Source organism: Moschus berezovskii, chromosome 15 (assembly GCF_049115385.1).
Source record: "Moschus berezovskii isolate FMDL1 chromosome 15, NW_MosBer_1.0, whole genome shotgun sequence".
Classification (NCBI taxonomy): domain Eukaryota; kingdom Metazoa; phylum Chordata; class Mammalia; order Artiodactyla; family Moschidae; genus Moschus; species Moschus berezovskii.
In genome coordinates, this window is record NC_142474.1 from 38,146,751 (window position 1) to 38,173,857 (window position 27,107).

A 27,107-nucleotide genomic window follows, 5' to 3' on the forward strand; every position below is an offset into this window, starting at 1 on the left:
GTCCACAGACGGGGGACGAGTGTCCACAGACGGGGGATGAGTGTCCACAGATGGGGGACGTGTGTCCACAGACGGGGGACGAGTGTCCACAGATGGGGGACGTGTGTCCACAGATGGGGGACGTGTGTCCACAGACGGGGGAAGAGTGTCCACAGTTGGGGGATGTGTGTCCACAGACAGGTTGCAGTCTGTCAGCAACACCAAGAAGCAGTGCTTCCTCTGACACCTGTCCCCTATTCCTGCAGCGTGGGTTCCCCTAAGAAGCCAGTGCCCACCCTGCCTGCAGCCTGCTCATTCCCACATTGGAGGCCACGGCTGCCCCCCAGGAAGCTGGGAGGAAGTCTTAAAAACTGGGGACAGCAGTTGACCAGAGGTGTCCACCCCAGCACCGTCCCTCCCGTCCTGACCCCCTTCCTCCTGGGACAATCACCCCAGGCCCTGTCCAGCTGCCCCTCACCGGCCCTGAGTGGCGAGGCCCCGGGAGGGGCTGCAGACCCCAAGGGCAGACGTGCTGGGTGCAGGCCGCTCCTCGCCTGACCTGAGCTTCCCTGGACGTGTGGATGACCCACCTCACAAGGATGAGAGAGGCCCGGCCACAAACAAGTCATACAGCAGCCATGGAAGTTCTCTCAGATCCCTGGAAGGTGCAGAGGCTCTCCAGGGAAGCAAACAGATCCAGTGGGTGCCATGCCTGGGCAGTCCCCCCGAGGGCCTCTCTGCTCTCTCGACTTTTGCTGTTAGTGTAGAACTTTCTAGAACACTCTTCTGACTCGTGATGAGAGGAAGATGGTGGTGGGGAGGCTGCAGGACATCAGCTCTTTAGACAGCCTCCCTCTCTTCCCCGACTGGACAAGTGCAGGTCAGCCGCCCCACCGCGTGGACATGCTTCAGAGCCCCTCACCTCCATCGCCTACTCCTTGGAGGGTCCCCTGTGTAGTCCTGTGGGTCATGTCCCCACAGGGTCTCTGCGCACATCTGCTGCTGTCAGGATGGCCTGAGTCCAAGGTCCCCTGGTTTACCTCAGCTTGCTGACCGCTGCCCCAGGCACGGTGCCCTGAATGCCAGTGCTGGTCTGGCCTGCGTTCCCTTGGTGCCCAGCACGCCAGATGTCGTGAGATATTGATATGGTTCCATCAGACTTCCTCCTGACATTTGATTTATAGCTCTAGGTGCTCTTTTTCACCTCTCAGCAGTCGATAAGGGATCAGAGGAAATGTCACATTCTCAGTGCTGAGCCCAGAGGGGCCTGTCTCAGCCGGCAGGGGCACCCAGGTGGCTCCCCACCTTTGGTGGGGTTCCCAGTGGCCGGGGGTCAGGCCTGAGCTCCTCCCCGGTGCCCCCAACATTTCAAATATTTATCACATTAAATATCAACCTCCAGAATATTGCCTTCGTTTAAGCTTTTCACGTCCCAATGATTTTTTATTATTTCCATCGACCAAAATAAATGAAGAAAATGTTTTAGACTACACTTGAAAGCATGTAAAAATCAATAACTGGATTTTAAAAGATTTAAAATGTCTTGAATACATTCATTTTTCAAACATTTCCTTCTGATCTTTAAATAGCTTTTCTTGGAGCATAACAATTTTTTGAAAAGTCAAATATGGAGCATTAAAGGTATAATTACCATTTTAATTATAACTCAATCATCCTATCTGCTCTGCATAGAAATTAAAGTTTTTATGGCAGAATTTTAGGCACTCACAAATGTTCAGGAGCAATTAATGTTACAAGTTTAATTTTTTTTTAAGCTGAGTGTGAACTCTGCAGTTCTTAATTTCATCTTTGCTCAGACTGAGAAGTGCAGACGCTCCCATTTGTTATTTCATTTCTAAAGTGACTCCATTTCCACTTACGAGTCTGTTCCTGCATCCCTCCCAGCTGCAGGACCGCGATAGCTAAAGGGCCCTGGAGCCTGGCCTCCCCTGGGGCCATGGGACCGCAGCTCACCTTATGCCAGGCCTGCCATGTGGAGCATTGTCAGACAACCCACCCTGTACTGTTTAAAGTCGGTGGTGCCGTTAGATTCTTTGTACTTGGGAAGCAAAGAACAAGACAAACCCTGAGGAACCTCACGGAGAGGGGCCCCCGAGAGCCTGGCCTGGACTTAAAGAAAGTGACTGGGGGGAAGCTTCTGAAGTCTCCATTGCTGCATTAATGAAAACATCGTTTAGCTATAACTCAGCTAGATTTTCAATGCATTTAGCCCCGGAAATGAAATGCTGAAGTGGCAGCTTTCGGGTGGTTTTGCTGTGAATGCGTGCGGTGCTGGCTCCGTGTCTGAAGCCCAGGCTGCAGGGCTGGGCATGTGTGTGGTGTGTGCACTGCCGTGCAGAGTGCAACCTCACCATTTTTCTCCTGGTTAAAGCCCCATCTAAGATCCGGTCCATTTCCTCGCAGGCTGCCGAGCTCAGGCTGGAAGGAAAATCATTTTTATGGGCATTGCTTCACGAAATAAAGTAATTCCGTTTTTAGCAAGTCTGAGATGGGTGCCTTCCGCCAGCATCTTGCGCTGGGTCCCTGCTTTGCTTGTCCCTGGAGTCAGTTTCTATGGTTTGCATTTTTCTTCCTTGTGCTTGCATCTTACTTTTCTGCTTTTATTAAGAAAAATGATGTTGGAAACAGGCAGACGAGATTTAAAAATGGCGACCACACCAGTCCTCTGCACCTGGGGTGAAACCTCACCCCTGACTGTGCCCACCCACCCTCTGACGCGGTCTTGACAGTCATGCTGGCACCAGCAGCCCAGAGCCAGCGGCATGGAGGAGCATCTGGGGGGTACACGATCTCCAGAGGGGATTCACGATATTACTGTTTCCAGGGAAGGAAGAGCCATAAAACCCTGAGTGAACATGACTTAGATCTATGGGCTCTGAGAGACCCTTTGTGTCAGTCAGCTCACTCTCCAGGAGATGCCCCTTTCTTGGGTGCCCTTTTCAGATCTGGCTTCTCTAGGAGTCCTCAGTGCCCTCTGGGTGGGTAACCTGAGTACCTGAGCATCGGGGCAGGGGGGCTCCCATGGACCTCCCGTGTGGTTTGGGGGCCCTGACAGCGGGGATGGGCAGAACTGGGGGCCAGAGGTGGAGCTGGCCAGTTCCTCCTGGCTCCAGCCCCCATGGGTGGGGAGCACCCCTCACTGCAGCACCCCTATACTCCCAGCCCTCATGGGATGTGGCTTCCTCAGCCTGGGCCACACCATAGTCTGGGGGTGTGTGGAGCGGTCACTCTGAAACCCTCCACAGCCCTAGAACCACGAGGACTTCCTGCTGACCCCCATCCATGGACACGTGAGTACCAGGAGGTGGCTGCACTCTGTCCGAACTGGTTTGAAATGTTTCCTGCTCACATGCCTAGGTTCTGCCCATCTGAGAGGTGCATTCGGTGAAGAATATACCATGACTCTGTTAGACAAAGGAACATACATATCACCTTCCAGTGTTCATTGCTGTGGGAGTTTTCTGGGTGCAGGAAGACCTGACACAAACCTGCCCCCAGAGAAGGTGGAGCTGCTGCCGCCAGGATGTGAAGCTGGAGGACGAGGCAGGACCAGGGGCCCGTCTGGGCTCATCCTCGCAGCTTGGAGGATGAGGTGGACAGAACCCAGAACCTGTCGCTGTCCTTGTCACCACTGTGAGGCTCTGCTGGGCTGGGACCTCCGGGGCTGTGGGTGGGACACCTTGTCACCCTCTGCCCCTCCTGGACTGGGCTCAGCAAACGCCTGCCCAGGCCTGCAGGGTATCAGCACCTGGGGTGCAGGGGGGCCTCTCCTGGCACTGGTTCCCCATCGGCAGGGCAGGGGGGGGGGTCCCTCACTCTGCACAGGTTGGCCCCTTTGTGGGAGACGTCTGTGAATTCTGAAGTGTTGCCACATGTCAGAACGAGTGACCAAGCGTAGGGGTCCTCTTGTCACCGTGAGCAGAGGAGGACCAACGGGTCCCGCCCTGACCACGGAGGTGTCTCCCCATCACCCTTGCCGAACCCAGCAGGCCCACAGACACTGCTGAGATGGAAAGTCGCCCAGAGTGGACATGGCCAGCTCCAGCAGCTGAGAAACGTGGCCTTGATTTCTGATGTTGGCCAGATGGTGCCTTCCTAAGTCCTGGCTGAAGAACAGGAGGAAAATCCTAGAAACTGCCAGCAGAGGGTCAGAGGTTGCCACACCCCAGAGAGAAACAGCAAGTACACCTTGGGAAACCAGCTCAAGAGCAAGCCCGGACCTATATGCCCGGGACAGACTTCATCACGTGTATAAAGGCGTGGGAGGGAAGAACGTCAGAGGCAGGGGGAAAAGTCCTCATGAAGGTTTCCAGGATGACGGTAAGCAAGCAGTATCCTGCCTTTGGCTAACACCTCAAAATATGTGGCTGGGATAAAGCATAAAAATAGCTGAGGTAAACCACAGTGAGTGTTTACCAGGCTCCCCAGGGTGGGTGGAAAAGATCTTTCCAAGCAGAGAAGCAGACAGTAAATCATATATCCGACAAATTGACTTCATCATTTCAGTTCAGTCGCTCAGTCATGTCCGACTCTTTGTGACCCTATGGACTGCAGCACGCCAGACTTCCCTGCCCATCACCAACTCCCAGAGTTAAACTCATGTCCATCGAATCAGTGATGCCATACAACCATATCATTCTCTGTCATACCCTTCTCTTCCCACCTTCAATCTTTCCCAGCATCAGGGTTTTCTCCAGTGAGTCAGTTATTTGTATCTGGTGGCCAAAGTATTGGAGTTTCAGCTTCAACATCAGTCCTTCCAGTGAATATTCAGGACTGATTTCCTTTAGGATGGACTGGTTGGATCTCCTTGCAGTCCAAGGGACTCTCAAGAGTCTTCTCCAACACTGCAGTTCAAAAGCACCAATTGTTCACTGCTTAGCTTTCTTTTTAGCCCAACTCTCACATCCATACATGACTACTGGAAAAACCATAGCTTTGACTATATGGACCTTTGTTGGCAAAGTAGCATCTCTGCTTTTTAATATGTTTTCTAGGTTGGTCATAACTCCTTCAAAAGAGCAAGTGTCTTTTAATTTCATGGCTGCAGTCACCATCTGCAGTGATTTTGGAGCCCATAAAAATAAAGTCTCTCACTTTTTCCACTGTTTCCCCATCTATTTGCCAAGAAGTGATGGGACTAGATACCATGATCTTAGTTTTCTGAATGTTGAGTTTTAAGCCAACTTTTTCACTCTCCTCTTTCACCTTCATCAAGAGGCTCTTTAGTTCTTCTTCACTTTCTGCCATAAGTGTGGTGTCATTCTGCATATCTGCTGCTGCTGCTGCTAAGTCTCTTCAGTCGTGTCTGACTCTGTGTGACCCCATAGATGGCAGCCCACCAGGCTCTGCTGTCCTGAGATTCTCCAGGCAAGAACACTGGAGTGGGTTGCCATTTCCTTCTCCAATGCATGAAACTGAAGAGTGAAGGTGAAGTTGCTCTGTCATGTCCAACTCTTCGCGACCCCATGATCTGCAGCCTACCAGGCTCCTCTGTCCATGGGATTTTCCAGGCAAGAGTACTGGAGTGGGTTGCCATTGCCTTCTCCTCTGCATATCTGAGGTTATTGATATTTCTTCCAGCAGTCTTGATTCCAGCTTGTGCTTCATCCAGCCCAGCATTTCTCATGATGTGCTCTGCATATTAGTTAAATAAGTAGAGTGACAATATACAGCCTTGACATACTCCTTTCCCAATTTGGAATCAGTCTGTTGTTCCATGACCAGTTCTAACTGTATAGAAATTAAAATTTTCTCTGCTTCAAAATCTTTCATCTTAATAATAAAAAAAAGGGACAAAATATGTATGCAGCCAATGACGATGGATTAGCACCATCTCCAACGAAATGATCATGAACCTAGTAGCTCCATTGATAAGAACTCACTGCAAAAGTGCCTCTTGCGTCTGATGGGCTGACAGCTGGTGTTTTCCCTTTTATGGGGCCTGGCGATTGTGCACCTGCTTCCCCTCTGTCCCGAGCCTGTCTTCAACTTGTGTCATTGGTTCCTGTTACACCTTGCCCCTTGGGGACTAGAGGATAAATACCACCAGTTGATGTGGTTCAATTCCTGGCTGATAGACAGAACCATCTTGTCTTATCCTTCACCAATGCAAATTATTTCCTTTGGATATATTCCCAAGGTGGAATCCCCACATGGATGTGCGTGAATGTCTCTGAGATTACTGACCATGGGCATCTCGTCCTTGGTGGGCACCAGGCCCATGTAGGCTCCCTGCCCACCCCCACTCCACAGAGAACAGAGCAGGTCTCTGTTAATAAGTAAATGTCAAAATGGGGCTCCCTGGAGAGCTGAATTTAAGAGAGAGAAGGTGTGATTTATCTGAGTAAATAGATCTGCCAGATGGAAGGGCCAGCACCTGCGTGTCCCCATGACATCACACAGGTGTCACTTTGATGTGAGCTGGCCTTTCCATGAGGCCAGTCTTGGAACCCTGGCCTGGGCTGACCTTAGTGAAGGCAGAATGCCCTCCCTCAAGTGGAGAAGAATGACCGGTCCAGGTTCAGCTGGTAGTTCTTATTTAAGAACTGTACCAACTCAGACACCATCAGGATTCTAGGTGCAGGTTAATGTGTCTTGGGGGCAGGTGGTGTGGCTGTAACTGAGTCTGAGAACTGTGGGGAGCTCCTCCCAGAGTCCCAAGAACCATGCAAAGTGGACACCACTTGTGCGGACGTGGGTGTAAGCCCTCGGGGTTGTAAGTTTGCTTTCATAGAGTGGGGTTGGGGACCCTGGGGGTCTGTGGGGTTCACGGTGGATGCCAGCAACCCCAATGAGAAAGGACTCGTCAGCCTCGGAGGATGGTTCCAGGCCGTGGTCTGTTAGGAAATCCGTGGACCCCCGGCTCTCTCTGTGCCCTTTCAGTAGCTGGGGCATCACGAGAGAGAGGCCTGCGCTCCACACGCATGGAACAAACCATGCCAGGCTCGGTCCCTCACCCCCACACCAGCCAGTGCTCTCCCTGTTTTGTTGTTGAACAGTTCAAACCATGTCATGGGTTTCAGCGTTGCAATTATCATGCTTTTTTGTAGATCTTCCCAGAGCAGGGCCCAACCCCCTGATGGTCTGTAAAATGGGGAGATATCCTGCCACCTCCCAGCAGTGTGTGTGTCAAACCCACCCCAGGAGCTCCACACTGAAACTCTGCCTTCACTTTGTTCATCAAGAGACAGTCCCAGGGCAGGGGCTGCAGAGGGCCGTCTTTGCTAATTCATGACCGATAGGTCTCAGCCGGTTCTCAGATTCTGCACAAAGTTCACACTCATAGGCGTGCAGCCGCTGGCAGCTTTGTAGAGAAAGGGTTTAGCAAAACACCACAATATTGCATTTCAGCATGACAGAGAGCCCTTGGCAGCCACCTCGTATTCTGAGCCTGCTGCCAGTTGAGATGTAAAAGCTGTCAGACTATTTCTAAATGGAAATCCAGGCGTTCACAACAATGAAAGTGGGAATAAAATAATAAGAAAAACTTCTGCTATTAAATCTGCTCCAGTGATCCTTAAAAGTGTAAATAATTAAATCTATTAAAATGTATCATGTGTTCAAAATATTTCAGACTGGAAACTGAACGCACTGACATTTCCAGTGTTGGAGCTACTGTCTACCTAGTGAGGGGGCTTGGCTCCAGGCAGCAGGATTGTCTGCAAAGGTCCGTATGCTGACCGCACTGCCCTCTGTCCATGTCTCAGCCACAGTCCTTCCAGCCATGGCTCCTGCCCCATAAGCTCCTGCCCGACTCCCTGCTCCGCACACTCGTGGGGATGCACAATTCCCGTGCACGGCACCCTGGCACTGCAGTGACTGCCCCAGAGCGCTGCCTTTTGACCCCTTTGAGACCCACACGTGGCAGCTTGAGGCAGAGAGCCTCCCAGCCACAAGCTGGCCCTGATGCTGGCTGTCCCAGGCCAGCCAAACACGGGGAGTGGGGCATGACCGGGTTCAGAAGACCCAGGACGGCGACCTGTGACTGGGGCCTTGGGACTCATCCTAGGGAGTGCTTTCCAGGACTGAAGGGGCAGCGTCGGTGTCCAGTGTCCCCCTCTAAGGGCACTTCCTTACATGGTATTTCCGGACAAGTAGGGGCTGACTGGATGGTCACTGAGCCTCGTTCTGGTTTTCTTGTGTCTGCAGCCAGGAGGGACACAGGCGGGTCCACTCGGCCACAAGCTTACCCGGTTTCCGGTCAGCTATGAGCTCCCCTGGTTTCTGGTCAGGTGTGGACAGACGTTGACAGACTGGAGCACGTGTGTGGGGATGGCCTCCCCAGGGCGGGCGGTCCACCAGCATGGCCTTGCAGATGTTGTGTTGGAACCCAGGGATGTCCAGACTTTCTGATTATAATGAGGACGCCTGAAGTTGTTTTGGACATTCATTCCCTATATGCATTTTAATTCATTTCCAGATGACATAAACCATTCTATTCACGGTTCCGTTCCGTTCAGTCGCTCAGTCGTGTCCGACTCTTTGCGACCTTGTGGACTGTAGCCTACCAGGCTTCTCCGTCCATGGGATTCTCCAGGCAAGAATACTGGAGTGGGTTACCATTTCCTTCTCCAGGGGATCTTCCCGACCCAGGGATCGAACCCGGGTCTCCTGCATTGGAGGCAGACGCTTTAACCTCTGAGCCACCAGGGAAGCCTGACAAGGAGCCTCTACCAAACCCACAGTTCGTGTCAGACCCACTTGCTTTCAGAGGCACATCTCATAACTCAGCAAGAAAGACCCAAGGGAAACAGTTCAAGGGTCTGGATAGGTATGTCTCCAGAGAAGATGCACCGGCACGCAGCACATTGAAAGGCACTCAGTATCCTCAATCATCAGAGCAATGCAAGTCCACACTCCTGTGAGACGCGATTTCCACCTACTGAGGTGGCTGAAACAAAGATGACACGCTTGTGGAGACATCAGAGCCTCATATGCTGCCAGTGGGATTGCAAGACAATGCAGTCAGTTTGAAAAGAGTTTGGGAGTTTCTCAAAATGTTAAATACATTTCGAAACAGCAGTTCCACAGTGAAGTATCTACCCAAGAGGAATGAAAAATGTGTCCACACAGACGTGTGCGCCAGAATGTGCACGGTAGCATTATTCATAGTAGCCAAAGTGGGACAACCCAAATGCTGAATGGACTAACACATGGCTAGAAGTGAAAGTTGCTCAGTCATGTCCGACTCTTTGCTACTCCATGGACTATGCAGCCTGTGGAATTCTCCAGGTCAGAATACTAGAGTGGGTAGCCATTCTCTTCTCCAGGGGATTTCCCAATCCAGAGATCAAACCCAGGTCTCCCGCACTGCAGGCGGATTCTTTACCAGCTGAGCCACAAGGGAAGCCCAAGAATACTGGAGTGGGTAGCTTATCCCTTCTCCAGAGAATATTCCTGACCCAGGAATCGAACCGGGGTCTCCTGCATTGCAGGTGGGTTCTTTACCAACTGAGCTATCAGGGAAGCCCACATAGATAAGTGTTATCTTACATAGATAAATAAAACTAGGTAAATCCATAAAAATGGAGTATCATTTGGTGCAAAAATAAATGAAATACATCATATGTGATGGACCTGAAAAACATTATGCTCCATGAAAGAAGCCGGACAATGTCACGTATTATATGATTCCATTTACATGAAACACCCAGAATAGGCGAATCCTAAGAGAGAGAAAGTGGGTGAGTGGTGGCCTGACCTGGGGGAGAGGAAGTACTGATGGGCTTTAAGGGTGAAATGTCCTAAGATTAGACACAATGGTGGCTGCAGAACTCTGGGAATATGCCACAAGCCACTGTAAAAGGAAGAATTTTATGCTACCTGATTTATAATCTCAATGAAATTGTTATAAACTACTGAGATTAAAATACAAAGTTTTGAAACATCTAGGTTCTCAACTGTCTACACCTTCCACAGTTTGGGACTTTAGCACACTGTGCTAATCAATATGGACCCACAGACTCATCCACTCAGAATTCCTTAGAAAGCTTCTAGGGGTTTTTCTGGAATCTCCTTTCCAGGAGACATGGTGGTTGCCATTTGGGCTGTTTGCTTCCAGAAAAACTGATCTCGTCAACATCAAGACGCTGTATAAGATGTGGATCCATTAGACTCAGAATGTCGTTTACCTATTTCTCCACTTAAACACGTGTAAACATGAAAATAAGGGACCCTGAGAATTAAAATCCCAAATCTGCAGAGGGAAGCCTGGAAATGCTTTTAACCATTGGCATTATTTTGGTGTCTAAAACATGTCAAATATTCCAACAGAGAATGGTGTATTTTTGATGGTTTGACATAGAATTCAAAGGACCCTAGGACAGTGCAGGTGCTTGCCCGTTGAATGCGGGGGATTCGTGCAATTGAGGACCACAGGCTTCCACCCACCGCACCCCAGCTTTATACGTCTTTGTGATTTTGGTTCTGTGATGTTACCTGTTCAATACAGAAACAACTAACTGGTTACTTTAGTGAATTTGGACAGGATGAATCAGTTTATTTGAGAAAGAATCCCATATTTTCAAACAATTTGTTTTGCTAACTTATGGACTAAAAGTCATTGATCTGATTCATAGTTACCATTTCCCTCTCCTAGATTCCAGGTTTTCCACCCTGTTCCCTGTCTCCTGCCTGTCCTTAGAAGAAGGTAAGAAACTGCCCGCATAGCCAACCCTCAGACACTTCTGCTGGTGGCAGCATGGGTCCCTCATCCTGGCCAGAAGCGAGCATCTCGGAGCTCAGGCCCACGCTCTGAGGGAAGTGCTGCATCTCTCACTCACCACCACCTCACCCAACGTGCCTGGCCCAGCCGAGCATGCTCAGTTTCTGTTCTCGCTCCATGGTTTTGGTGACTTTGGTGCTGTAATTGTTCCTTTTTACACGACACTCCACCAACCAGACTTTGCCTTGCATTGTCAGAGGGACTGTGCCCCCGTGTGCACCAGATGCCTGGATTTGCCCCCACTGAGCCCCGTGTCTTGGGGCCCTGACCTTCCCAGACTCCAAGGGCAGTGGGAGTGGGCAGGGGGCCCGCAGGCATGCAGGTGGCATCGCGGGTGCACGAGAGTCAGGCCTGGACACTGGGTTCTGGGTCCACGTCCTGGCCACCATGTCGACTCCACCGCTGTTCGCAGTGGACTAGCTCGGAGTCATGAGAGTGATTGTGGTATCAGGAGGTGACTGTCTTCACATCTCTTGCATTCTCTCATCCTGCCACCACTTAACACTTGTAAACAGGCAGAGCATTTGTGTTGAACAGAGAAAACTTCACAGGAAAACAAAGACAAAGCACAGAGGAAGGAGGCTGGGGCCGGGGTCACTGTGTGTTGGCGGGGAAGGCCCCCCTGAGACAAGGGGGCAGGGATGGCTGTCTGCCCTGGATGGTGGAGATGAGAGACAGCGGTCAGAGGCCAGCTGTCCCCACTGTCTGTCCCTCTGTGAGTCCACTGTCTGTCCCTTTGTGTGTCTACTGCCTGTTCCCCTGTCTGTCCTCCTGTCTGTCTCCACTGTCTGTCCCCTGTCTGTCCTCCTGTCTGTCTCCACTGTCTGTCCCCTGTCTGTCCTCCTGTCTGCCTCCACTCTCTGTCCCCCATCTGTCTCCCCTGTCTGTCCCGTGCCTGTCCCTTTGTCTGCACCGCTGCTCTATCACGTTTGAGCTGCAGTGACCAGCCATTGGAAGGGGCATAAAGGCAGCCGAACTGAACCCCAAATCCACCCCCTCCTGCCTCTGCTGCCCGCCTGGTGAAACAGGAAACTGGACCCAAGCAGCCCAGTGGTCCTTCTGTAAGTGCAGATAACCCTCGTAACAGATGTGCTTGTCACTCAGGTTCTGGGACAAGAGGTAACATGTAGACAGAATGTAGCAGGAGTTACCTCTGCACCGGCTTCATCTCTGAACGTTTTGTATCTTGTTCTCATTTACACCCTTCCCCAATGTTAATTCCAAAGTTTTAGCAGGACTAAGAATTATTTGGCGTACTTGTTAAAAATGCAGCCCAAGATATTCTGATTTGGTGATTTCAGAGTAAGGGCCAGGTTCTGCTCTTAAACATGGTGCCCAGGCAAACTTTACACAGAAGACATTGGGCCACAACTTGGAAAACACTCCAGGGCCAGAGCTTCCTCTTATACACTTCTGTGTGTTCCCAGCACCAGGCACATTGCCTGGGGCAGAGTGCTGCCCCTTAAATATGTGTAGGATGACTGATGGATGGATGGATGGAAACATGGAAACCAATGTCTTTGCCAGTGGGCTTGCTATTGGCAAGCCATCGGTGGGACTATGAACAAACCTTGGCAGTCGACTATTTATGCCTTTTCTAAACCTTAGGAAATATTTTGATATGTCTTAAATAAGAATAAATCAGTTCCTGCCTTAACAGGAAGAACTCTGTCACTTTTCTCGGATTTCAGAAGTCATTAAGGCAAAATTTGCAGCCCCCAGTTTTCTCACTGTTTTTGCAACTAGCTCTTTGCCCGGCTCATCCTATTTAGCACAAGCAACTCAGACATGTTTGCATCACAATAAACTGCCTGCCACGTGGGTCTTAACTTTTGGCTGCTGTGGTTAATATGACCATTCATAGCATGTTTCCACATATCTTCATTACAAATGAAAACATAGTTAACTCTTATTCAAAAAGAATTTGGTTGCGAAATCCAGTGATTTCTAGATGTGTCCCCCATTTTCAGAAGCTCCAACACGCAGTCATTCAAATTCATGGTATGCATAAATGCAGCACCAGTTCATTTCAGAACTACTCTCTGCGCTCCTGTAAGATACCCCGAGGAGGCTCCCAGACCATGGGACTCTGTGACACATTTAAAATGTCACTTCCTTTAGTAATCAGACATACCCCAACGGAGTGCTGCAGCATCTCCATTAAGGCGATTACCTCGTTATCGTGATGATTTTCCTGTCCATCTCTCATGCTCACTGTGACTTAATGCATTTTATCATGTTTATCTTTGTTTGTTCAGGTTTTCTGTACTTGGTGCCTATTTAATGCTCTGAGCAGTTGAAGAACATTAAGGACATTAAGCAGTTGAAGGATATTAAGCAGTGTCTCTCACTGGACCCCTTCAGATTTCTCAAACATCACGTGAACCCCCAAATGTTCATAAAGTCAGAGTCCTTCCTTTAGAAAGGCAGATAATTCTGTATTATGATGCATGGGCACCGCATGGCTGTGGGAGGAAAATGAAGGGCTTGAGGGTCCCTGGAATATTTCTTCTTGTTATAAAGTAAGAAAGACCTTTGCAACTCCGTTTAGGCTCAGCTGCTCATGAATTACGAGGTGTTCCTCTCGGAGAGACACTTGCTGCAGCCCACTCGCCCTCAGAAGACCACAGAAGTTCTCTGCAGAAAAAATTACCCTTTCTTAGTCCTCTGAGGGAAGCCCATGTCAGGCAGAGTTTTATTATTGTCCTTAGTCTGGGGAAGAATTACTTTCGGGAAGTTTCGGCTCATTACTTCTGGTCTTCATCAGCTGTTCTCGGGGGCCGTGGCCTTTACTGTACACGGCAGCCCCTCCCCACTCTGCTGGGCTCCCCCTGACCACAGAGACAGAGCAGGTGGCAAAACAGCAGAGCCAGACTCAAGAGAACCCAGAGCTGGGCCATTTTAGAATGAATTCCAAGAGATTTATCCCTTTTTATTTAAAGACCTATTTTGTGAGTTTTATATGTAACCAAAAGTTATATGTAACTTTTTTTGAATCAGGCCCAACTGCTCAGTTGAATCAGGCCCAACAGGCCATCCGAAGTGTTGTCTAGAATGATGTGGAATTTTTTCATTGTGTGAATTTCCCATTTTGGGTGGCTCCCCCCTGGGCCACAGCTTCTTTGACGAGAGCTGGCAATAGTCCAGGCCTCTGGGAGGCTCCCTCATGTTTCTCAGAGTGGATGGAGCGGTGGGGCCAACGGTTTTTAGGCTAGAAGGAGACAACTTTCCTTGCTCTCTTGTCCCAGCCATTTGGCCTGGGGAGTGGTAGGCAGAGGCTGTCTGTAAGGGCTTGGAGGCTGGGATCTGCCAGCTGTCCACCTGGACATTCACGTCAGTCTGGATTCATCTCCAGTCACCAGCAGGTTCTGTGGTTCCATAGTCTGAATTCAAAGCATCGTTTCCTCCTGAGACTCTTCAATTCTTGGTTAGATGGCTCATGACTTTGCTGTCTGTCGGAGTCTCTTTCCTGGCTGACCACTCCCTGCCCCGCCCCGCCCCCTTATAGCCTGTCTGCAGGGTCACATGCAGCCCACAGCAGCTTTTCCCTGAAGCCAATTCTCTGCCTGGAGAAAAGGGGATGAGATCCGGTCTGCAGCAGGGTTGATGCTGGCACAGCCACACCTCCGCTGAGCTGACTCAGGGAAGCAGGTAGGGGCCTTGTTGTTGGGCCCCCTTCCTCCAGGAGCTGTCAGAGCCTCTGTCCATCCCTGTCCTCGTTTGTGTAATTGCCCACACGACCCCTGGGCTGTATTCCTGCTTGCCTCCCGACTACTTTGATTATGAAAGACAAACACCACCAAACACGGCCCAAATACCAACCAGCCCCGGGTAGAGGGGGTTTGTGCCAAACTTTGACAATTGTCCAGTCAACACGTCCATTTAGAAGGAGGGTTTTCTACGGGCACAGGTGTCCTGGTCACTCAGAAGAGGGATGGAGTGTCCATTGACGACACGTCCCTGCTCTCCTGAATGCACACATGGAGTTGAGGTAGGGTCCCTAACCCTAGCACAGGGGTGGGGCGCCATCGGCTTCTGATGAGAATGGTGTTAATTTGCTTCTTGCTTGAGGACAGTCTCCTGAGACAACGGGGTGTTCACGGCCAAGCAGAAAGGGAGTGGGACCTCTGCGGAGCAGGGCTGCCCCACAGTCCATCACTGGGGGCAGGGAAGAGGCAAATGGTACTGGGCACCCGCCCTCCATCATATGCAGGCCCCCAGCTCCATGGGTGGAGGTGCCTTCCCCCCAGGGATGCTCCCCTTTGCCTCCTCTGGCTCTTTGCATGTGGGCTTCCTCCCAGTTGCCGTGTTTTTTCTGCTGTCGGTCCTCTTCACTGTGGCAATGTGTCCCTAAGGAAGAGGGGGCCCGGCCCTCTCCACAAAGCATGTTGTCTACACAGCCAAAGGCAGGCTCTGTGCTGACAAAGGTGACCTTCTTGTGAGGGAAGTCGACTTGCTCCCCTGCTCTGTCGTTCTTGGGGACCCTCACCTAGGAGCCCTTTCTGCTGCTGACCCTCTGCGTCACTCCTACTATGACAGGCCAAGCACTGCCCCATTGTTTAGGTGGATCTGTTTCCTTGACAAAACTGTAAAAGTGTTGGGAACTCAGGGAGGGCAGCCTGGAGCCTGATGGAGGGTCTCTGCCCTCCGCCTTCCGGTGATCCTCCTCCCAGCTTCACCAGCCAGACTTTGGCAGGAGAATTTCAGTTTCCTGCCCATCAGGCCCGCGTCTGCACAATGAGAGCATGAGTGGTCTGTGAGGCTCAGATGTGCTATTATATGTGAAGTGTGTGCAGCAACGTGTGACACGGTCAGTGTCTGATGCACATCAGCTCCTCACGTCACTGTGGGTCCTCCCGGCATTGCCAGTGTCAGTCATGGCTGTGGATTCCTGAGCAAGTGGGGAAGCTTGGTTTACAGCCGCTGCTTAATTGATCAACACTCATGTTAACCGTATTTGAAGACACCAAACACTGTATGGGGAACATACAGGTTTAAAGACACATTTATCTCTTTTAACTTCAATTGTATCAAACTTTTTGTATTAGAAATTCGGATGCTGAGGCTATTATATAAATGTAGATGGTACATTGCATCCAGCATGCTTAAGTGTACAAGTGTACATTGTATTGTACGGTTATATTGTATATATACTGTGTATAACTTATATAGGTTGTGTTGTACAAATTATATTTTGTAGATACTGTATGTACATTGTACAGATTGTATCATATAAATTAAATTGTGTACACATTGAGTATACAGTTGTACAAATTATATCACATAAATTATATTGTGTATACATTGTATCATATAAGTTATATTGTGTGTGCATCGTACAAATTGTATCATATAAATTATATTGGGTATACTTTGTACAGATTGTATCATATAAATTATATTGTGTACACATTGAGTGTACATTGTACAAAAATATATAAATTATATTTTGTATACATTGTACATATTGTAACATATAAGCTATATTGTGTATACATTGAGTGTACTTTGTACAAATTGTATCATATAAATTATATTGAATAGACATTGTGTATACATTGTATATATTGTATAATATAAGTTATATTGTGTAGAGGCTGTGTGTACATTGTATAGCTTGTATCATATAAGTTACATTGTGTACACATTGTATGTACACTGTGTCAATGCACAAGTGTATTGTTAGCATCTACCTTCAGCAGCCTCACTGCAGGGGTTTTTGGAGACAGGGGCCAGGGTACGTTTGTGACAGCAGTCAGCCTGTCACTCCTGTCCGGGCATCAGTGCTTCTACTGAGGAGATGAGGATGCAGGGAAGGCCAGCGCTGGCTGGACGGGCAGGAGGATAGAAGGCTGCTCTTTCCTCCACAAGGACCACAAGAGGGTGTCTGTGGCCACAGATCACAGATGGAGCCAAGGAGTTGAATGCAAGGAGGCTTCCTGGATGATCATGGCCTCGCCTCAGGGAGAATGGCCATGGCTAAGCACGAAACACTGAAAGGGAGGTGGATGGGCTGCTGGGACCATGGGCCTCTGCGGACCTGGCAGCAGACACGTGGCCAGGGCAGAGCTGGCTGGAGCGTTTGGGGGAGTGAGGCCACTGGAGCTCAGGAGGGGGGCCTCACGGGGTCCCACTGCTTTTTTGGGTGTCCTCAGGGGGAAACACCTTGGATGGTGTTGAGCCATCTCAAAGCTGAGCAGCTGTGATTTCCACCCTCTGTAATTCAGCCCCATTTGAAATCTGAGGACCCACTCCTGCTGATCTGTCGAGGTGACACTAGTGAATATTCTGCGGTTAGGGTGAAGGTCAGCAGGGGTGTGAAACCAGACAACCTGTGAGGTGGCCGGGCAGCAGGGGAGGGGCTCTGTTGTGTCCCCAAGTGTGGCTGTTGAGGTTGAGGTGCAGTCAGCCCTGGGTCTAATTCCACAGCCTAGGCGTGTGTGGGAGCTCAGATCCAAGTTTGCGGTAAAGGGCTGACCTCTGGAGGCATTTTTATTTCCATGATAATACATGGCCCTTGGCTTCCCCTCCCAGCAGAGAGCTGTGCCACCAGGGAGCAGAGAAGGTGCTCTGGGCACCTGACCAATGGGCAGGCCTGGCTGGGGCCATCCGCCCCCTGGGAGGACCTGCAAAGGGCTTGATCAGCATGCAGCCTTGGTAGCTGGTTTCAAAGGCACACCCTCCCACCCTCGTTGACTGAATCTTTCAGACACTGTTAGTACTACCGCAGCCTGACATGGAAATTTAAAGAAAGAAAGAAAAACAAACAAAAAAGGGGCATCACTGAGGGCGAAAGACTTCGGAGCAAGACAAGCCTGTGGTTTTCACATGAGGGGCCGTGTGTCGCCATCTCCCCTCCCCTTCCCGCCAGCATCACCGTAACTTTCAGTCACTTTCTTCTCCAACACGTGACTAATGCTCTTCTGTTTCCACAGAGCAGAAGCATTGAGAGACAAGGTTTTCTGGTGGAATTTAATGCTGTTGTGAATCCCAGTCTTCTCATGTCAGGGGTGAGGAATAAGACCACAGAGACACAGGTCTTGTGATTTTTACGTTTTTCTTTTTTAACAATGATGTTCCAGCTGACGAACATTTATATTCTGTCATGGTATTGTTATTGTGTCCACACTGCTTGTGAACCTTGAGGAAATCTGAGCTCCAGGCCTGCCCCCCACCTCCCCCTGGTCTCTGCGGGCACCTCATCAGTGGTGTTTGCACAGTGTCCTCTCACTAAGGCCTGAGCTGGGCAATAGAGAATTTAATAAAGTTGTGTTCTCGTCACTCTGGCAAAGAGGCCTGAAGTCAGATTCTGTGAAATTGAAGGGAGGGACAAGCCTGGTTCTAAGACACCCCTGTTGAGGAGGTGGTGGAAATCCAAAATGTCCAAGATTTTAATCTGCATTGAGAATGTTGTTCTTCAGACCTGCTTCAGACTCAAGGCCAAAACCAGCCTAAATGACTCTTTCCTGCTGGACAGGGGTGCTCAGCTTGGAGGGACAGATGCCTCACTTGTCCAAGGAGGGTGGTGTCAGGGTGCCGAGGGCAGGGGCCCCTGGGGGTGGATCCCTGGGGTCTGAGCTGAGGGGTCCCTGGGGGCGGATCCCTGGGGTCTGAGCTGAGGGGTCCCTGGGGGTGGATCCCTGGGGTCTGAGTTGAGGGGTCCCTGGGGGCGGATCCCTGGGGTCTGAGCTGAGGGGTCCCTGGGGGGGCTGAGTTGCTCAGAGTTGTCCTCAGGATGGGCAGAGCCTCTGACCTACTGAGCCAGCCCCGCTGAGATCTGCTCAGGGCTGAGGCTGAACAACCCAGGGCAGGTCCTGACCCGCCTGCGTGGCGTCAGCACTGCAGATGCCTGGTCCTGGGCTTCCTGCAGCCAGAAGTCCCACACCGCCGACTGACCGTATTGGCGGGCCTGGTGGGCGAACCATCGAACAAGACCCCAGGTGTCCTGTGCACCGAGCCTGCCCCCAGGGCAGAGAGCGCCAAATCCTGAGCTGGATACCCCAGGGCTAGAGGCTGGGTCTCTCCAGGGTGAACGCTGCCCCTCCCACACCTGCCCTGGACTCAGGCAGGGGCCTCACAGACCTGCCTGGGGGTGTGCACAGAAGGGCCAGGGGCATGGCTCCTGACACAGGTGCTGGCGGCGCGGTTACACGGGTGACAGGTCGTGACCCTGGTGACCAGGACTGGCGTGAGTGGAAAGGATGTATTGCAGACGGCACAGATGCCCGGGCAGAGGAGGCAGTGGAGCTGCGTCTACAGGGACCCCGAAGCCTCTGAATCTAGACCATGTCCAAGGTGGGCTCTGGACTTAATAAGGCCCCAGAGGTTGCCTGGTGCTGAAAGGGGAGTGGGCGACGCGCTCCAGGACGGCTCGGGGTGATGGATGGGCCGTAGCCTCCTGCTGCTCTGTACCCTCCGTCATCCGGGCGGGTGTTAGCCGACTGTCAGGGAAGAATTATTTAGTGGTGGCGGCTTTCACTGATGTGCTACATTCTCGGGTCAAACGACTATTACAAAGCAGCAGTGCCACCCAGTTCCCACGTCTCGAGAGCGCAGAGTTGACAACATGAAAGGAAAGGCATCACGGCAGGCTCATTGACATCCTTCAACCCTCACGCAGGTGTGTGTGTGTGGTGTGTGTGCACAGCAGAATTGGAGGAAGGGCTCTGCTCACTAAATAGTGTCGGGCAGAGGAGGGAGGCCTTCATGGGCGGCCCAGGTCACCCGGCCTGAGAGGGGCCGAAGGGCTTCTTTGGAAGGTGTTGTGGGGTCGGAGCTACAGGCGAGGTGGAGACACCTGGCTGAGGAAACGGGGAGAGACAGGTGGCGGCGTCAGGAAGGGACAGCAGGGCCACCACGCTCCCGGCCAGGACTCGTGTCAGCACCAAACCCTCATCTCTGTCCGCACTATGTGTCATCTGAGGCTGTGTGGGAGGCGAGACACTGGGAGACAATGGGCCAACCCTCCAATTTGCTTCTAGAATGTGCAGTAAACATTTGAAAATTAATGAAGGAATTGGGGGCAGAGGTAGCAGGGGAAACAGCTGCCCCTGGGGTTCCGCATTCAGTGGTTTCTGTCCCTCATGCAGCTGAGTTGTGGGGACCAGACTGATACCCACTGGGCCCATCCATGCTCTGTGCTTGCTAGAGTCAGAGAACTGCTCACTGGATGGATGAGAGGATGTACAGATGGACAAATGGGTAGAGGAATGGACGGACGGACGGACGCTGGCTCCTGGCTGTGATTTGACATGAGGGCTCCATCCTAGTGCATTTGTTTGGTTCAGCACCCCTCCAGCACCCTGAGTCCACCCCTAGTGGACCCATGACCTCCTGAGGCAAACAGTGGATTCTACGTGAGGTGCTGTGAGATGAGGACGCCCTGATCTGAGCAGAGATTTACAAGTGCCAAGCTCTGATTAGGGATCCCATGCAGACTGAGGGCCTTTAACTGCAAAACCTTCTTCCCCACTGATAAGGAAGTGGATGAGGTGGACTTCTTGTGTCACCTCAGAGGGGACAATGCTCATAGATGAGCAGAAGGAGGAGGAGGCAGGAGAACAGGTCCCAAAACAAGGATGGTGCGCAGGATGCCTCCCCTGTGCAGGGCTGAGCTCCATGAGGTGCTCGCGTGTTGTGGGTGACAAGCCCCCGAGGCAGTATGGGGCGGGTCCCCCCTGAGCTCCTCGCCCACTCAGCCCTCTGTTCCAGCAGAACTCCAGCCCCAGAGTCAGAGACGTAGCCCAGACCTGCGCCAAACATGCCAACTGCACAGAACATGCCAATCTGCACTGAACATGCTGATGGGCACCAAATAAACCAATGGGCACCGAACATGCCGATGGACACTGAACATGCCAGTGGGCACCGAACATGCCGACGGGCACTGAACACGCCAATGATGGGCATCGAGGGGCCGTCCTGCTGTGCCGCCCTCTTGGGGGCAGGGAGCCCTCCCCCTGCTGCCCTGTCCCTTGTGGCCAGCATCACTGTTGCCAAGACAGCTGGCTGCCCAGCTCTCCATCACCTTTGCCCAGTCCCCCGGCATTCCTTCCCTCCCCACATTTGCTTTCAGGCTCTCTGTCTCCAAATCTGAGCTCAGCTTCTGCACCAAGGCAGGAGGGGCAGCACCTGCTTGTCTCGGAGGCATAGGGGCCCCCCACACATGGGGATGGAGCAGAGGGACCGCCCGCTGCCCCTGCCCTGCTCTGCCCCCTGGCAGCCACCCGAGGTCTCTCACCTGGGGCAGGAGGTGACTTCTACTCCTGCTGGGGACGTGGCTGGGCAGCCGGATGTCGAAGAGGGCCTGCAGGGCGGCCTGGGCAGCCTGGCCCTTGGCCAGCTTCTTGCTGCGTCCCGAGCCCTCGAACGTCCTCCCGTCCACGCTGACTGCCATGACGAAGCTCTGGGCGCGCCGCTTCTCAGGCTCTGAGAGGCACACGTAGCGCAGGCCGGAGCGCAGCTCGTTCAACAGCACCACTGGGTTCCCGGTGCCCGGGGCCGTGGGACCCCCAAGACCCAGGTCCAGCGGGTGGCCCAGGAGCCGGCCCCGCCGGCAGGCGGTGGACAGGCACTCGGGGGCGGGGGGGCGGCGGCCCGGGAAGCTGTCGCTGGGAGCTGCAGGCTCAAACCGCTGGAACAGGGCCTCGGGGAAGTCAGCCTGGTCGGAGGTGAAGTCAGGGGCTATGCCGCTGGGGACTGGGGGTGCTTGGCCAGTGTTGGGGAGCTGCACAAAGGAGCGGAGGGCCAACTCGGCTGCCCGCATCTTGGCCTTCTTCTTGGTGGGCCCAGTGCCCTCGAAGGTGAGCCCGTTGACATCCACAGCCACGGCAAAGATGGGTGCATGCACGGGGCCGGTCTGTGACACCATGCGGAACTGCAGGCCTGGCCGCAGCTCGTGCAGCTGCACCAGCGCATTCTTGGGTGCTACAGACCATGAGAGCCGCCGCCACAGCAACCTCAGGGGACACAGGTGCCCGCCATTGCCCTCCTCCAGCGGCCGCTTTCTCTTCAGGCCGGGCGTGCCCCCTCGGGCCCTGTCCCCGGCTGGCGGTGGCCTGGCCTCCAGGTTGCTCACATTGCGGTTCTCCTTGACGTCGGCGCTGCTGGTACCTGGAGGGGAGACAGACCGTGTGACCCAGGGCTGTGGGACTGCGGGCCCCACTGCTGACGACCCCCTTCAGCACCTTGGCCAAGAGGCGGGAATAACCCGCAGTTTCGCAAACTGGAGGTAAAGACAGAGAGAGTAACTGCTCAACCCCGGGAGCCCACAGCAGAAAGCCCAGAAACTCTCTGGGAGCTCTCCACGTTCTTGCTGATCTCCCAGATGTGGCATGGGGGAAGCAGTGTGTGTGATCAAAGTGGCTGGTGTGGCAGCCGCCCTCTGAGCCTCTCAGGAGGTTTATCTTGGAGGAACCACCTGGCAGGCCCAGCTTGCCCTCCTCCTGGCCTGAGATCGCGTCCACACCCTCTGGTCATCATCCCAGGTCTGTCAGCCTCAAAGTTTACAGTGAGTCAGGCAGATGCAAGCGTGGAGGAAGACCCCACCCACGCTGATTGGGAATTAATAAAAGCTGGTAGAAGTGCAGTCTCCCCGGCTGTCCTGATACATGCTCTGGGGGTGATGCCATTCATGGTTTCTGCAGACGGGCAGATTAGGGGTTCAGCTCCCCCCATCACGGCCTCCCAGGTAGTCTTCATGAAGTCAGGGAAGCTGCAGGGCAGGGCAGTGGTCACTCTGTGGCTCTGGGTCAAACAGGTGAGAGGTCAAAGTCCCCCACGACCATGGTGAGTGTGTGTGACCTTGGGCAGCCCCTCCACCTGCCTCAACTCCATTTTCTTAAGATGGAAACTGGGCTTGGCAGCTCTTGCCTCAGGGGTTATTGTGAGGTTGAGCTGGGGGACATGTGTAAAGGACAAGACCCCTGACACAGAGCAGAGTCAGGTGCAGTTCTGAAAACAGCAGGAAAGGGGAGGCAGACACTTGTAGGCCTGTCCAGGGCAACTCCCCTGCCTATTTCAGGAGCTAGGTTTCCTGATGAATTTCCTGGAAATTCCAGGACCCCAGAAAAGAGGACTGGAGTGCTCCTGCCCCCAGAGAGCCTGGCCCTGTGCCAGTTCCAAGACCAGGCCTGGGGACCCCCACGATGAACCCCTAGACACACCCATTGCTCCTTGGTCACCCACCCAAGAGCCTCAGTGACCATCAGCACGCCTCCTGCTCCCACAAGCACATGCCTGACTCTGGCTGCAAAGGTGGTCACCTGTCAGATAACACTGAAATGCAAGACATGTTCTGGTTGTGTGGACCGTCTCACCCTCCACGCTTTCCTGCCTCAAGTGAGAGAGGTGCTCTGCCCGACACACGCACCCAAATCTCCCTCCCCTCACTGCCGTCCGCCCTGGTCTCCTCAGCGGGTACACTGTCCAGATCTGCGCCCCGCCTGTCCACCCGGTGACTCTCTAGTTTCACAAGCCAAATGCAGTTTCAACAGCAGGCACCCGTCCAGCTTTTTCCTTGTTAAATAACTGTACATACTGTTCAAAGAGGCTGTGTTCACTTTCCTTTCTGTTTTTGATTTGGAGGGAAAAGCAGAGAAAAGAGAGGAGGGGTGGTCCAAGAGAACTGATATGTTTTCTTGCAATGCCTGGAGTTCTCGGTCACATGGTCACTGCTGAGATTTCCTACGACTGTGGGCGGGATGGGATCCCAGTTGGGGGACTGGGACCCCGGCTCTGGGGAAGGAGCTGCTTACTGAGGTTGTCCTCATCCTCTGCGTGCGTGGCCCCAGGGTTCAGGTGTTTGAAGGGAGCGATGAAGGCTGACAACATGCTCACTTTGTCTGGAAAGAAAAGAACAGGAAATGCACTTTTGACACCATGTTTCAGAAAAACTCAGTGCTTTCACATGTTCTCATTACTGGGGATTTGGACATGGGAAGTTGAAAGTTCATTTTGGTTTTAGCCTCTTCATTTTGGTTTAGTCTTTTATTGAATTTCTGACAGCATTTTATCAAATTCCTCTCTCCATTCAGTATTAAACTTTATGATCTCACTCTTTCTTATTTTCTTATTTTTGGCGCCTCCATGTCCCTCCAAACCAGAAGGCTCCACCTGCACACCGAGGTTGGTTCACAGAGAGGAGCGAGGCAGACTGAGAGCTGTCTCAGCTAAACAGGTGTCCTGCAAACAGAGCCACGACCGCCGTCCACCCCAGAGGTGGAGACCTTGCTCTGTGGGCTGAAAGTGCGAGAAAAAAAGGACTTCTCAAAACTGTGACAAATACTCAATATGTGTTTGAGCAGAAGATGATGGGACAGGAGGAGGGAGCAGGGCTGAGGGTGAGGTCATTGAGTGGTGAGAGGAGCCCGGGAGCTCCCACTTGCAGCCCCAGGGGTGGTCCTGGCTGCAGACTTCCCTGCGGGCAACACAGAGAGCAACTTGAACCCAGGATGAGGTGGCACTTGGGCCCAACAGGCTCAGCTATTCCCTCTAAACAGAGACCAAGGGCTGAAATAAGAGAATAACCGAGGAAAGTACCAAAAGGAAGACTCCCTATTTCAGAACCCTGACCGCGACTGCAAGTGAGTCCAAAGGAGAACTCAGCCCTGATGCCCGCAGAGCCCCTCTGCTCAGACCCTCAGGGCTGCAGCGTTCCTGACTTTCCACGTGACCTTAGGAAACCAAGTGTTCTTAGGAAACCACGGATGGAAGCATGCCGCTGCTCATCTCGTGTGTCAGAGGTCACCGCAGGGTCACCCCTGCCCCTCCCACTGGCTGGGGAGTCCAGGGCCCTGTCAGGGACTTTCTGCATCCTCCGTGTCTGGTGCTGCCTTGTGTGTGCTCTGTGCTCAGATAAGAGCCCCGCTCCGGGCACAAATCCGCGATCTTCTGTGGAAACCTCAGCTGTGCCGCCGACTCCAGACCCAGGCCTGGAACGTGCTCTTTCTCTTTCTGTTCTGAGCCTGCTTTCTCTTTAGCTGGGCTTTCCAGAGACCAGGGGAGTTCACGCTGAAATTCATTCAGGAGCCTGTTAACAGCTGTTGTTTCCAGCAGGGACAGGCAACAATATAATGCTCACTCAGAGAACAATAAATAACTCAAATACGGGAGGTTGCTCCCTCTTCATTCCGCCGAACAAGAGGAATCAGCCAGGGAAGGCCCCACTCCCACCCTCGCGGCTGTGCCAATTTACTGTGTGGGAATGAAATCTCTTCTTGAGTTATAATTTCATTAAAGGAGCTCAGTAATATTCCAGAAAGAGTGTGAAGCTCAAATGATTTAGTCTGGAGCATTTTGAAATGAAATTACAATTTTCTAATAAACAGGGCTCCCAGCCAGACACCCACAAAACACGCCAAGCCGTTTCAGAGCTCACCTTAGACAAACTGTGAAATGCCTAGAGATAGTTTTCCATCTATCAGAGTCCCCCATTTCCAGGGTGGCCAGAATTGTCAAATAAAAATTCCAGACATCTAGTGAAGACTGAGTTTTGGATACATGAGAGATATTTTTCTGTGTACATCTCTATAATATTGTGTGGGACATACACACACTACAAAAATTATTATTTATCTGAAATGCAAATTTAAGGCAAAAGACTTGAAAAAACATTTCTACAAGGAAAATGCACAAATGGCCAATAAGCACATGAAAAGCTATTCAACATCATTAGGGAAACGAAAATCAGAACTAGGGTGAGACAGCTTCTCACACATGTTAGGTTGGCTGCTATTAAAAAAACCAAGAAAATAATACACGTGGGTGAGGATGTGTAGAAATCAGAACGCAGTGCACCGCTGGTGGGAGTGTAAAACAGTGCAGCCACTGGGAAGCCCATATTTCCACACATGTGTAGATCCAGAAGAACCAACAGGGGGATTCAAAGAGATAGAGCACACCCATGTTCAAAGCAGTGTGACGCACAACAGCCAAATGGGGAGGCAACCCAAGTGTCCACGGGTAGATGGACAGACAGACGGATGTGGTCTGTACACACAAGGGAACATTATTCATCCTTGAAAAGGAAGGGGATTCTGATGCAGGCTACAGCACGATGGACCTTGGGGACATGGTGCTAACCAAGGAAGCCAGCCACAAAAGGACAAATGCAGTGTGACCATGTCTGTGAGCCCCCTAGAGATGTATAAATCACTGAGAAAGGTGGGAGGATGGCCCCCAGGAGCTGGAGGAGGGAAACGGGGCTGGTAAGTGAGTGAAGACAGAGCCCAGCCTGAGGAAATGAGGAAGCTGGACGTGGAGGTGGTGGTGGCTGTATAACATAGAGACATACTTAACATTGCTGAGCTACACACTGGAGCACGGGTAAAACTGTACCTTTTGTATTTTGAATGCTTTACTACAATTTAAAAAATAAAAAGCAATAAGGTTTAACTGGACATCCTGTGGATTTTTTGGTAACCCTAGCCCTTCGTTGGTTGACCCATTCCTCTGGTGTGGTGGGTTTGGATTTTGGGCCAGCTGAAACCAGGCAGAAAAGCCAGGCAGAAAGCCTCAGAGATGCTGAGTCAGTTCACCAGGCTCTGGGTACCACCACCTGCTAGGACGCTTCAGGAGGGAGAAATAGTTACCCTGACAACACGTGTACTCTAGGTGGGAAACAGCGACTCCTAGGAAGGACACACAGATTCTTCTCTTTTTATCACAGTGCACAGCTTGTGGGATCTTAGTTCCCCAACCAGGGATCAAAGTGCTGTGAAAGTGCAGAGTCCTAACCACCAGACACTAGGGAATTCTCTCAGACTGAGTCTTTAGAAGGTCATTAGGGAAAAGGGTGAGGAACTGCATTTTCTATTTAGAAAAGTTCCAAGACAAATTATTTGCTGTTGGTGCCTTCTTCGTGGTTGTTTCCTGGACACAGGCCTGTGAAGGCATCTACTTCTGCAGGTTCCAGGCGAGCAGAGCCCCAGGGCTCAGCTGCCTCTGTCTCTGTGTTTCTCACAGTCGTTTGAAAATCTGGCTTCGTGCAGGTCACAGACTGATGGAAAATAGAGGCCCTGCTTTTGTTACTCTCAGTTCTGGATGGTTTGGGTCCGCTGAGAGCAGCTGGTTAACAGGGCTCCCAGCCTCTCGCTGGAAAGTCAGAGGAAGGAGGGGGCCTTTCTCTTGGGAAAGCAGCTGAACGGGCTGGGCATCCCTGCCTGCGGATGGGTCTGTGGCTCTCAGCTCAGGCCCGGCGTCCCTGTGAACCAGTCGGATATTGTTCTATGAGGACAGCATGCAGGCCAGCTTCCAGTCAGGAGTGATTTGGGGGGACGTTCAGGTCATTAGTATAATGGCATTTTCAATGAGCTACTTGGAATGAATGATCCAGGACATTTGTATTATAAACCTTATTACTCAGTGCAAACAATTGCAAAAT

General features: G+C 51.9%; 1 protein-coding gene across 1 annotated transcript in view; it reads right to left on the reverse strand.

The window, feature by feature from the left end:
• The window catches only part of ADARB2 (adenosine deaminase RNA specific B2 (inactive)), a 232,354-nt gene that overhangs the window by 36,000 nt on the left and 169,247 nt on the right, over positions 1-27,107 (reverse strand). The window contains exons 2-3 of the mRNA XM_055431566.2: positions 23,482-23,568; positions 20,967-21,838 (exon numbers count right to left, since the gene is read on the reverse strand). Coding sequence (XP_055287541.2) covers positions 20,967-21,838; positions 23,482-23,568 — 959 coding nt within the window. The remainder of the gene's footprint in view (positions 1-20,966; positions 21,839-23,481; positions 23,569-27,107) is intronic.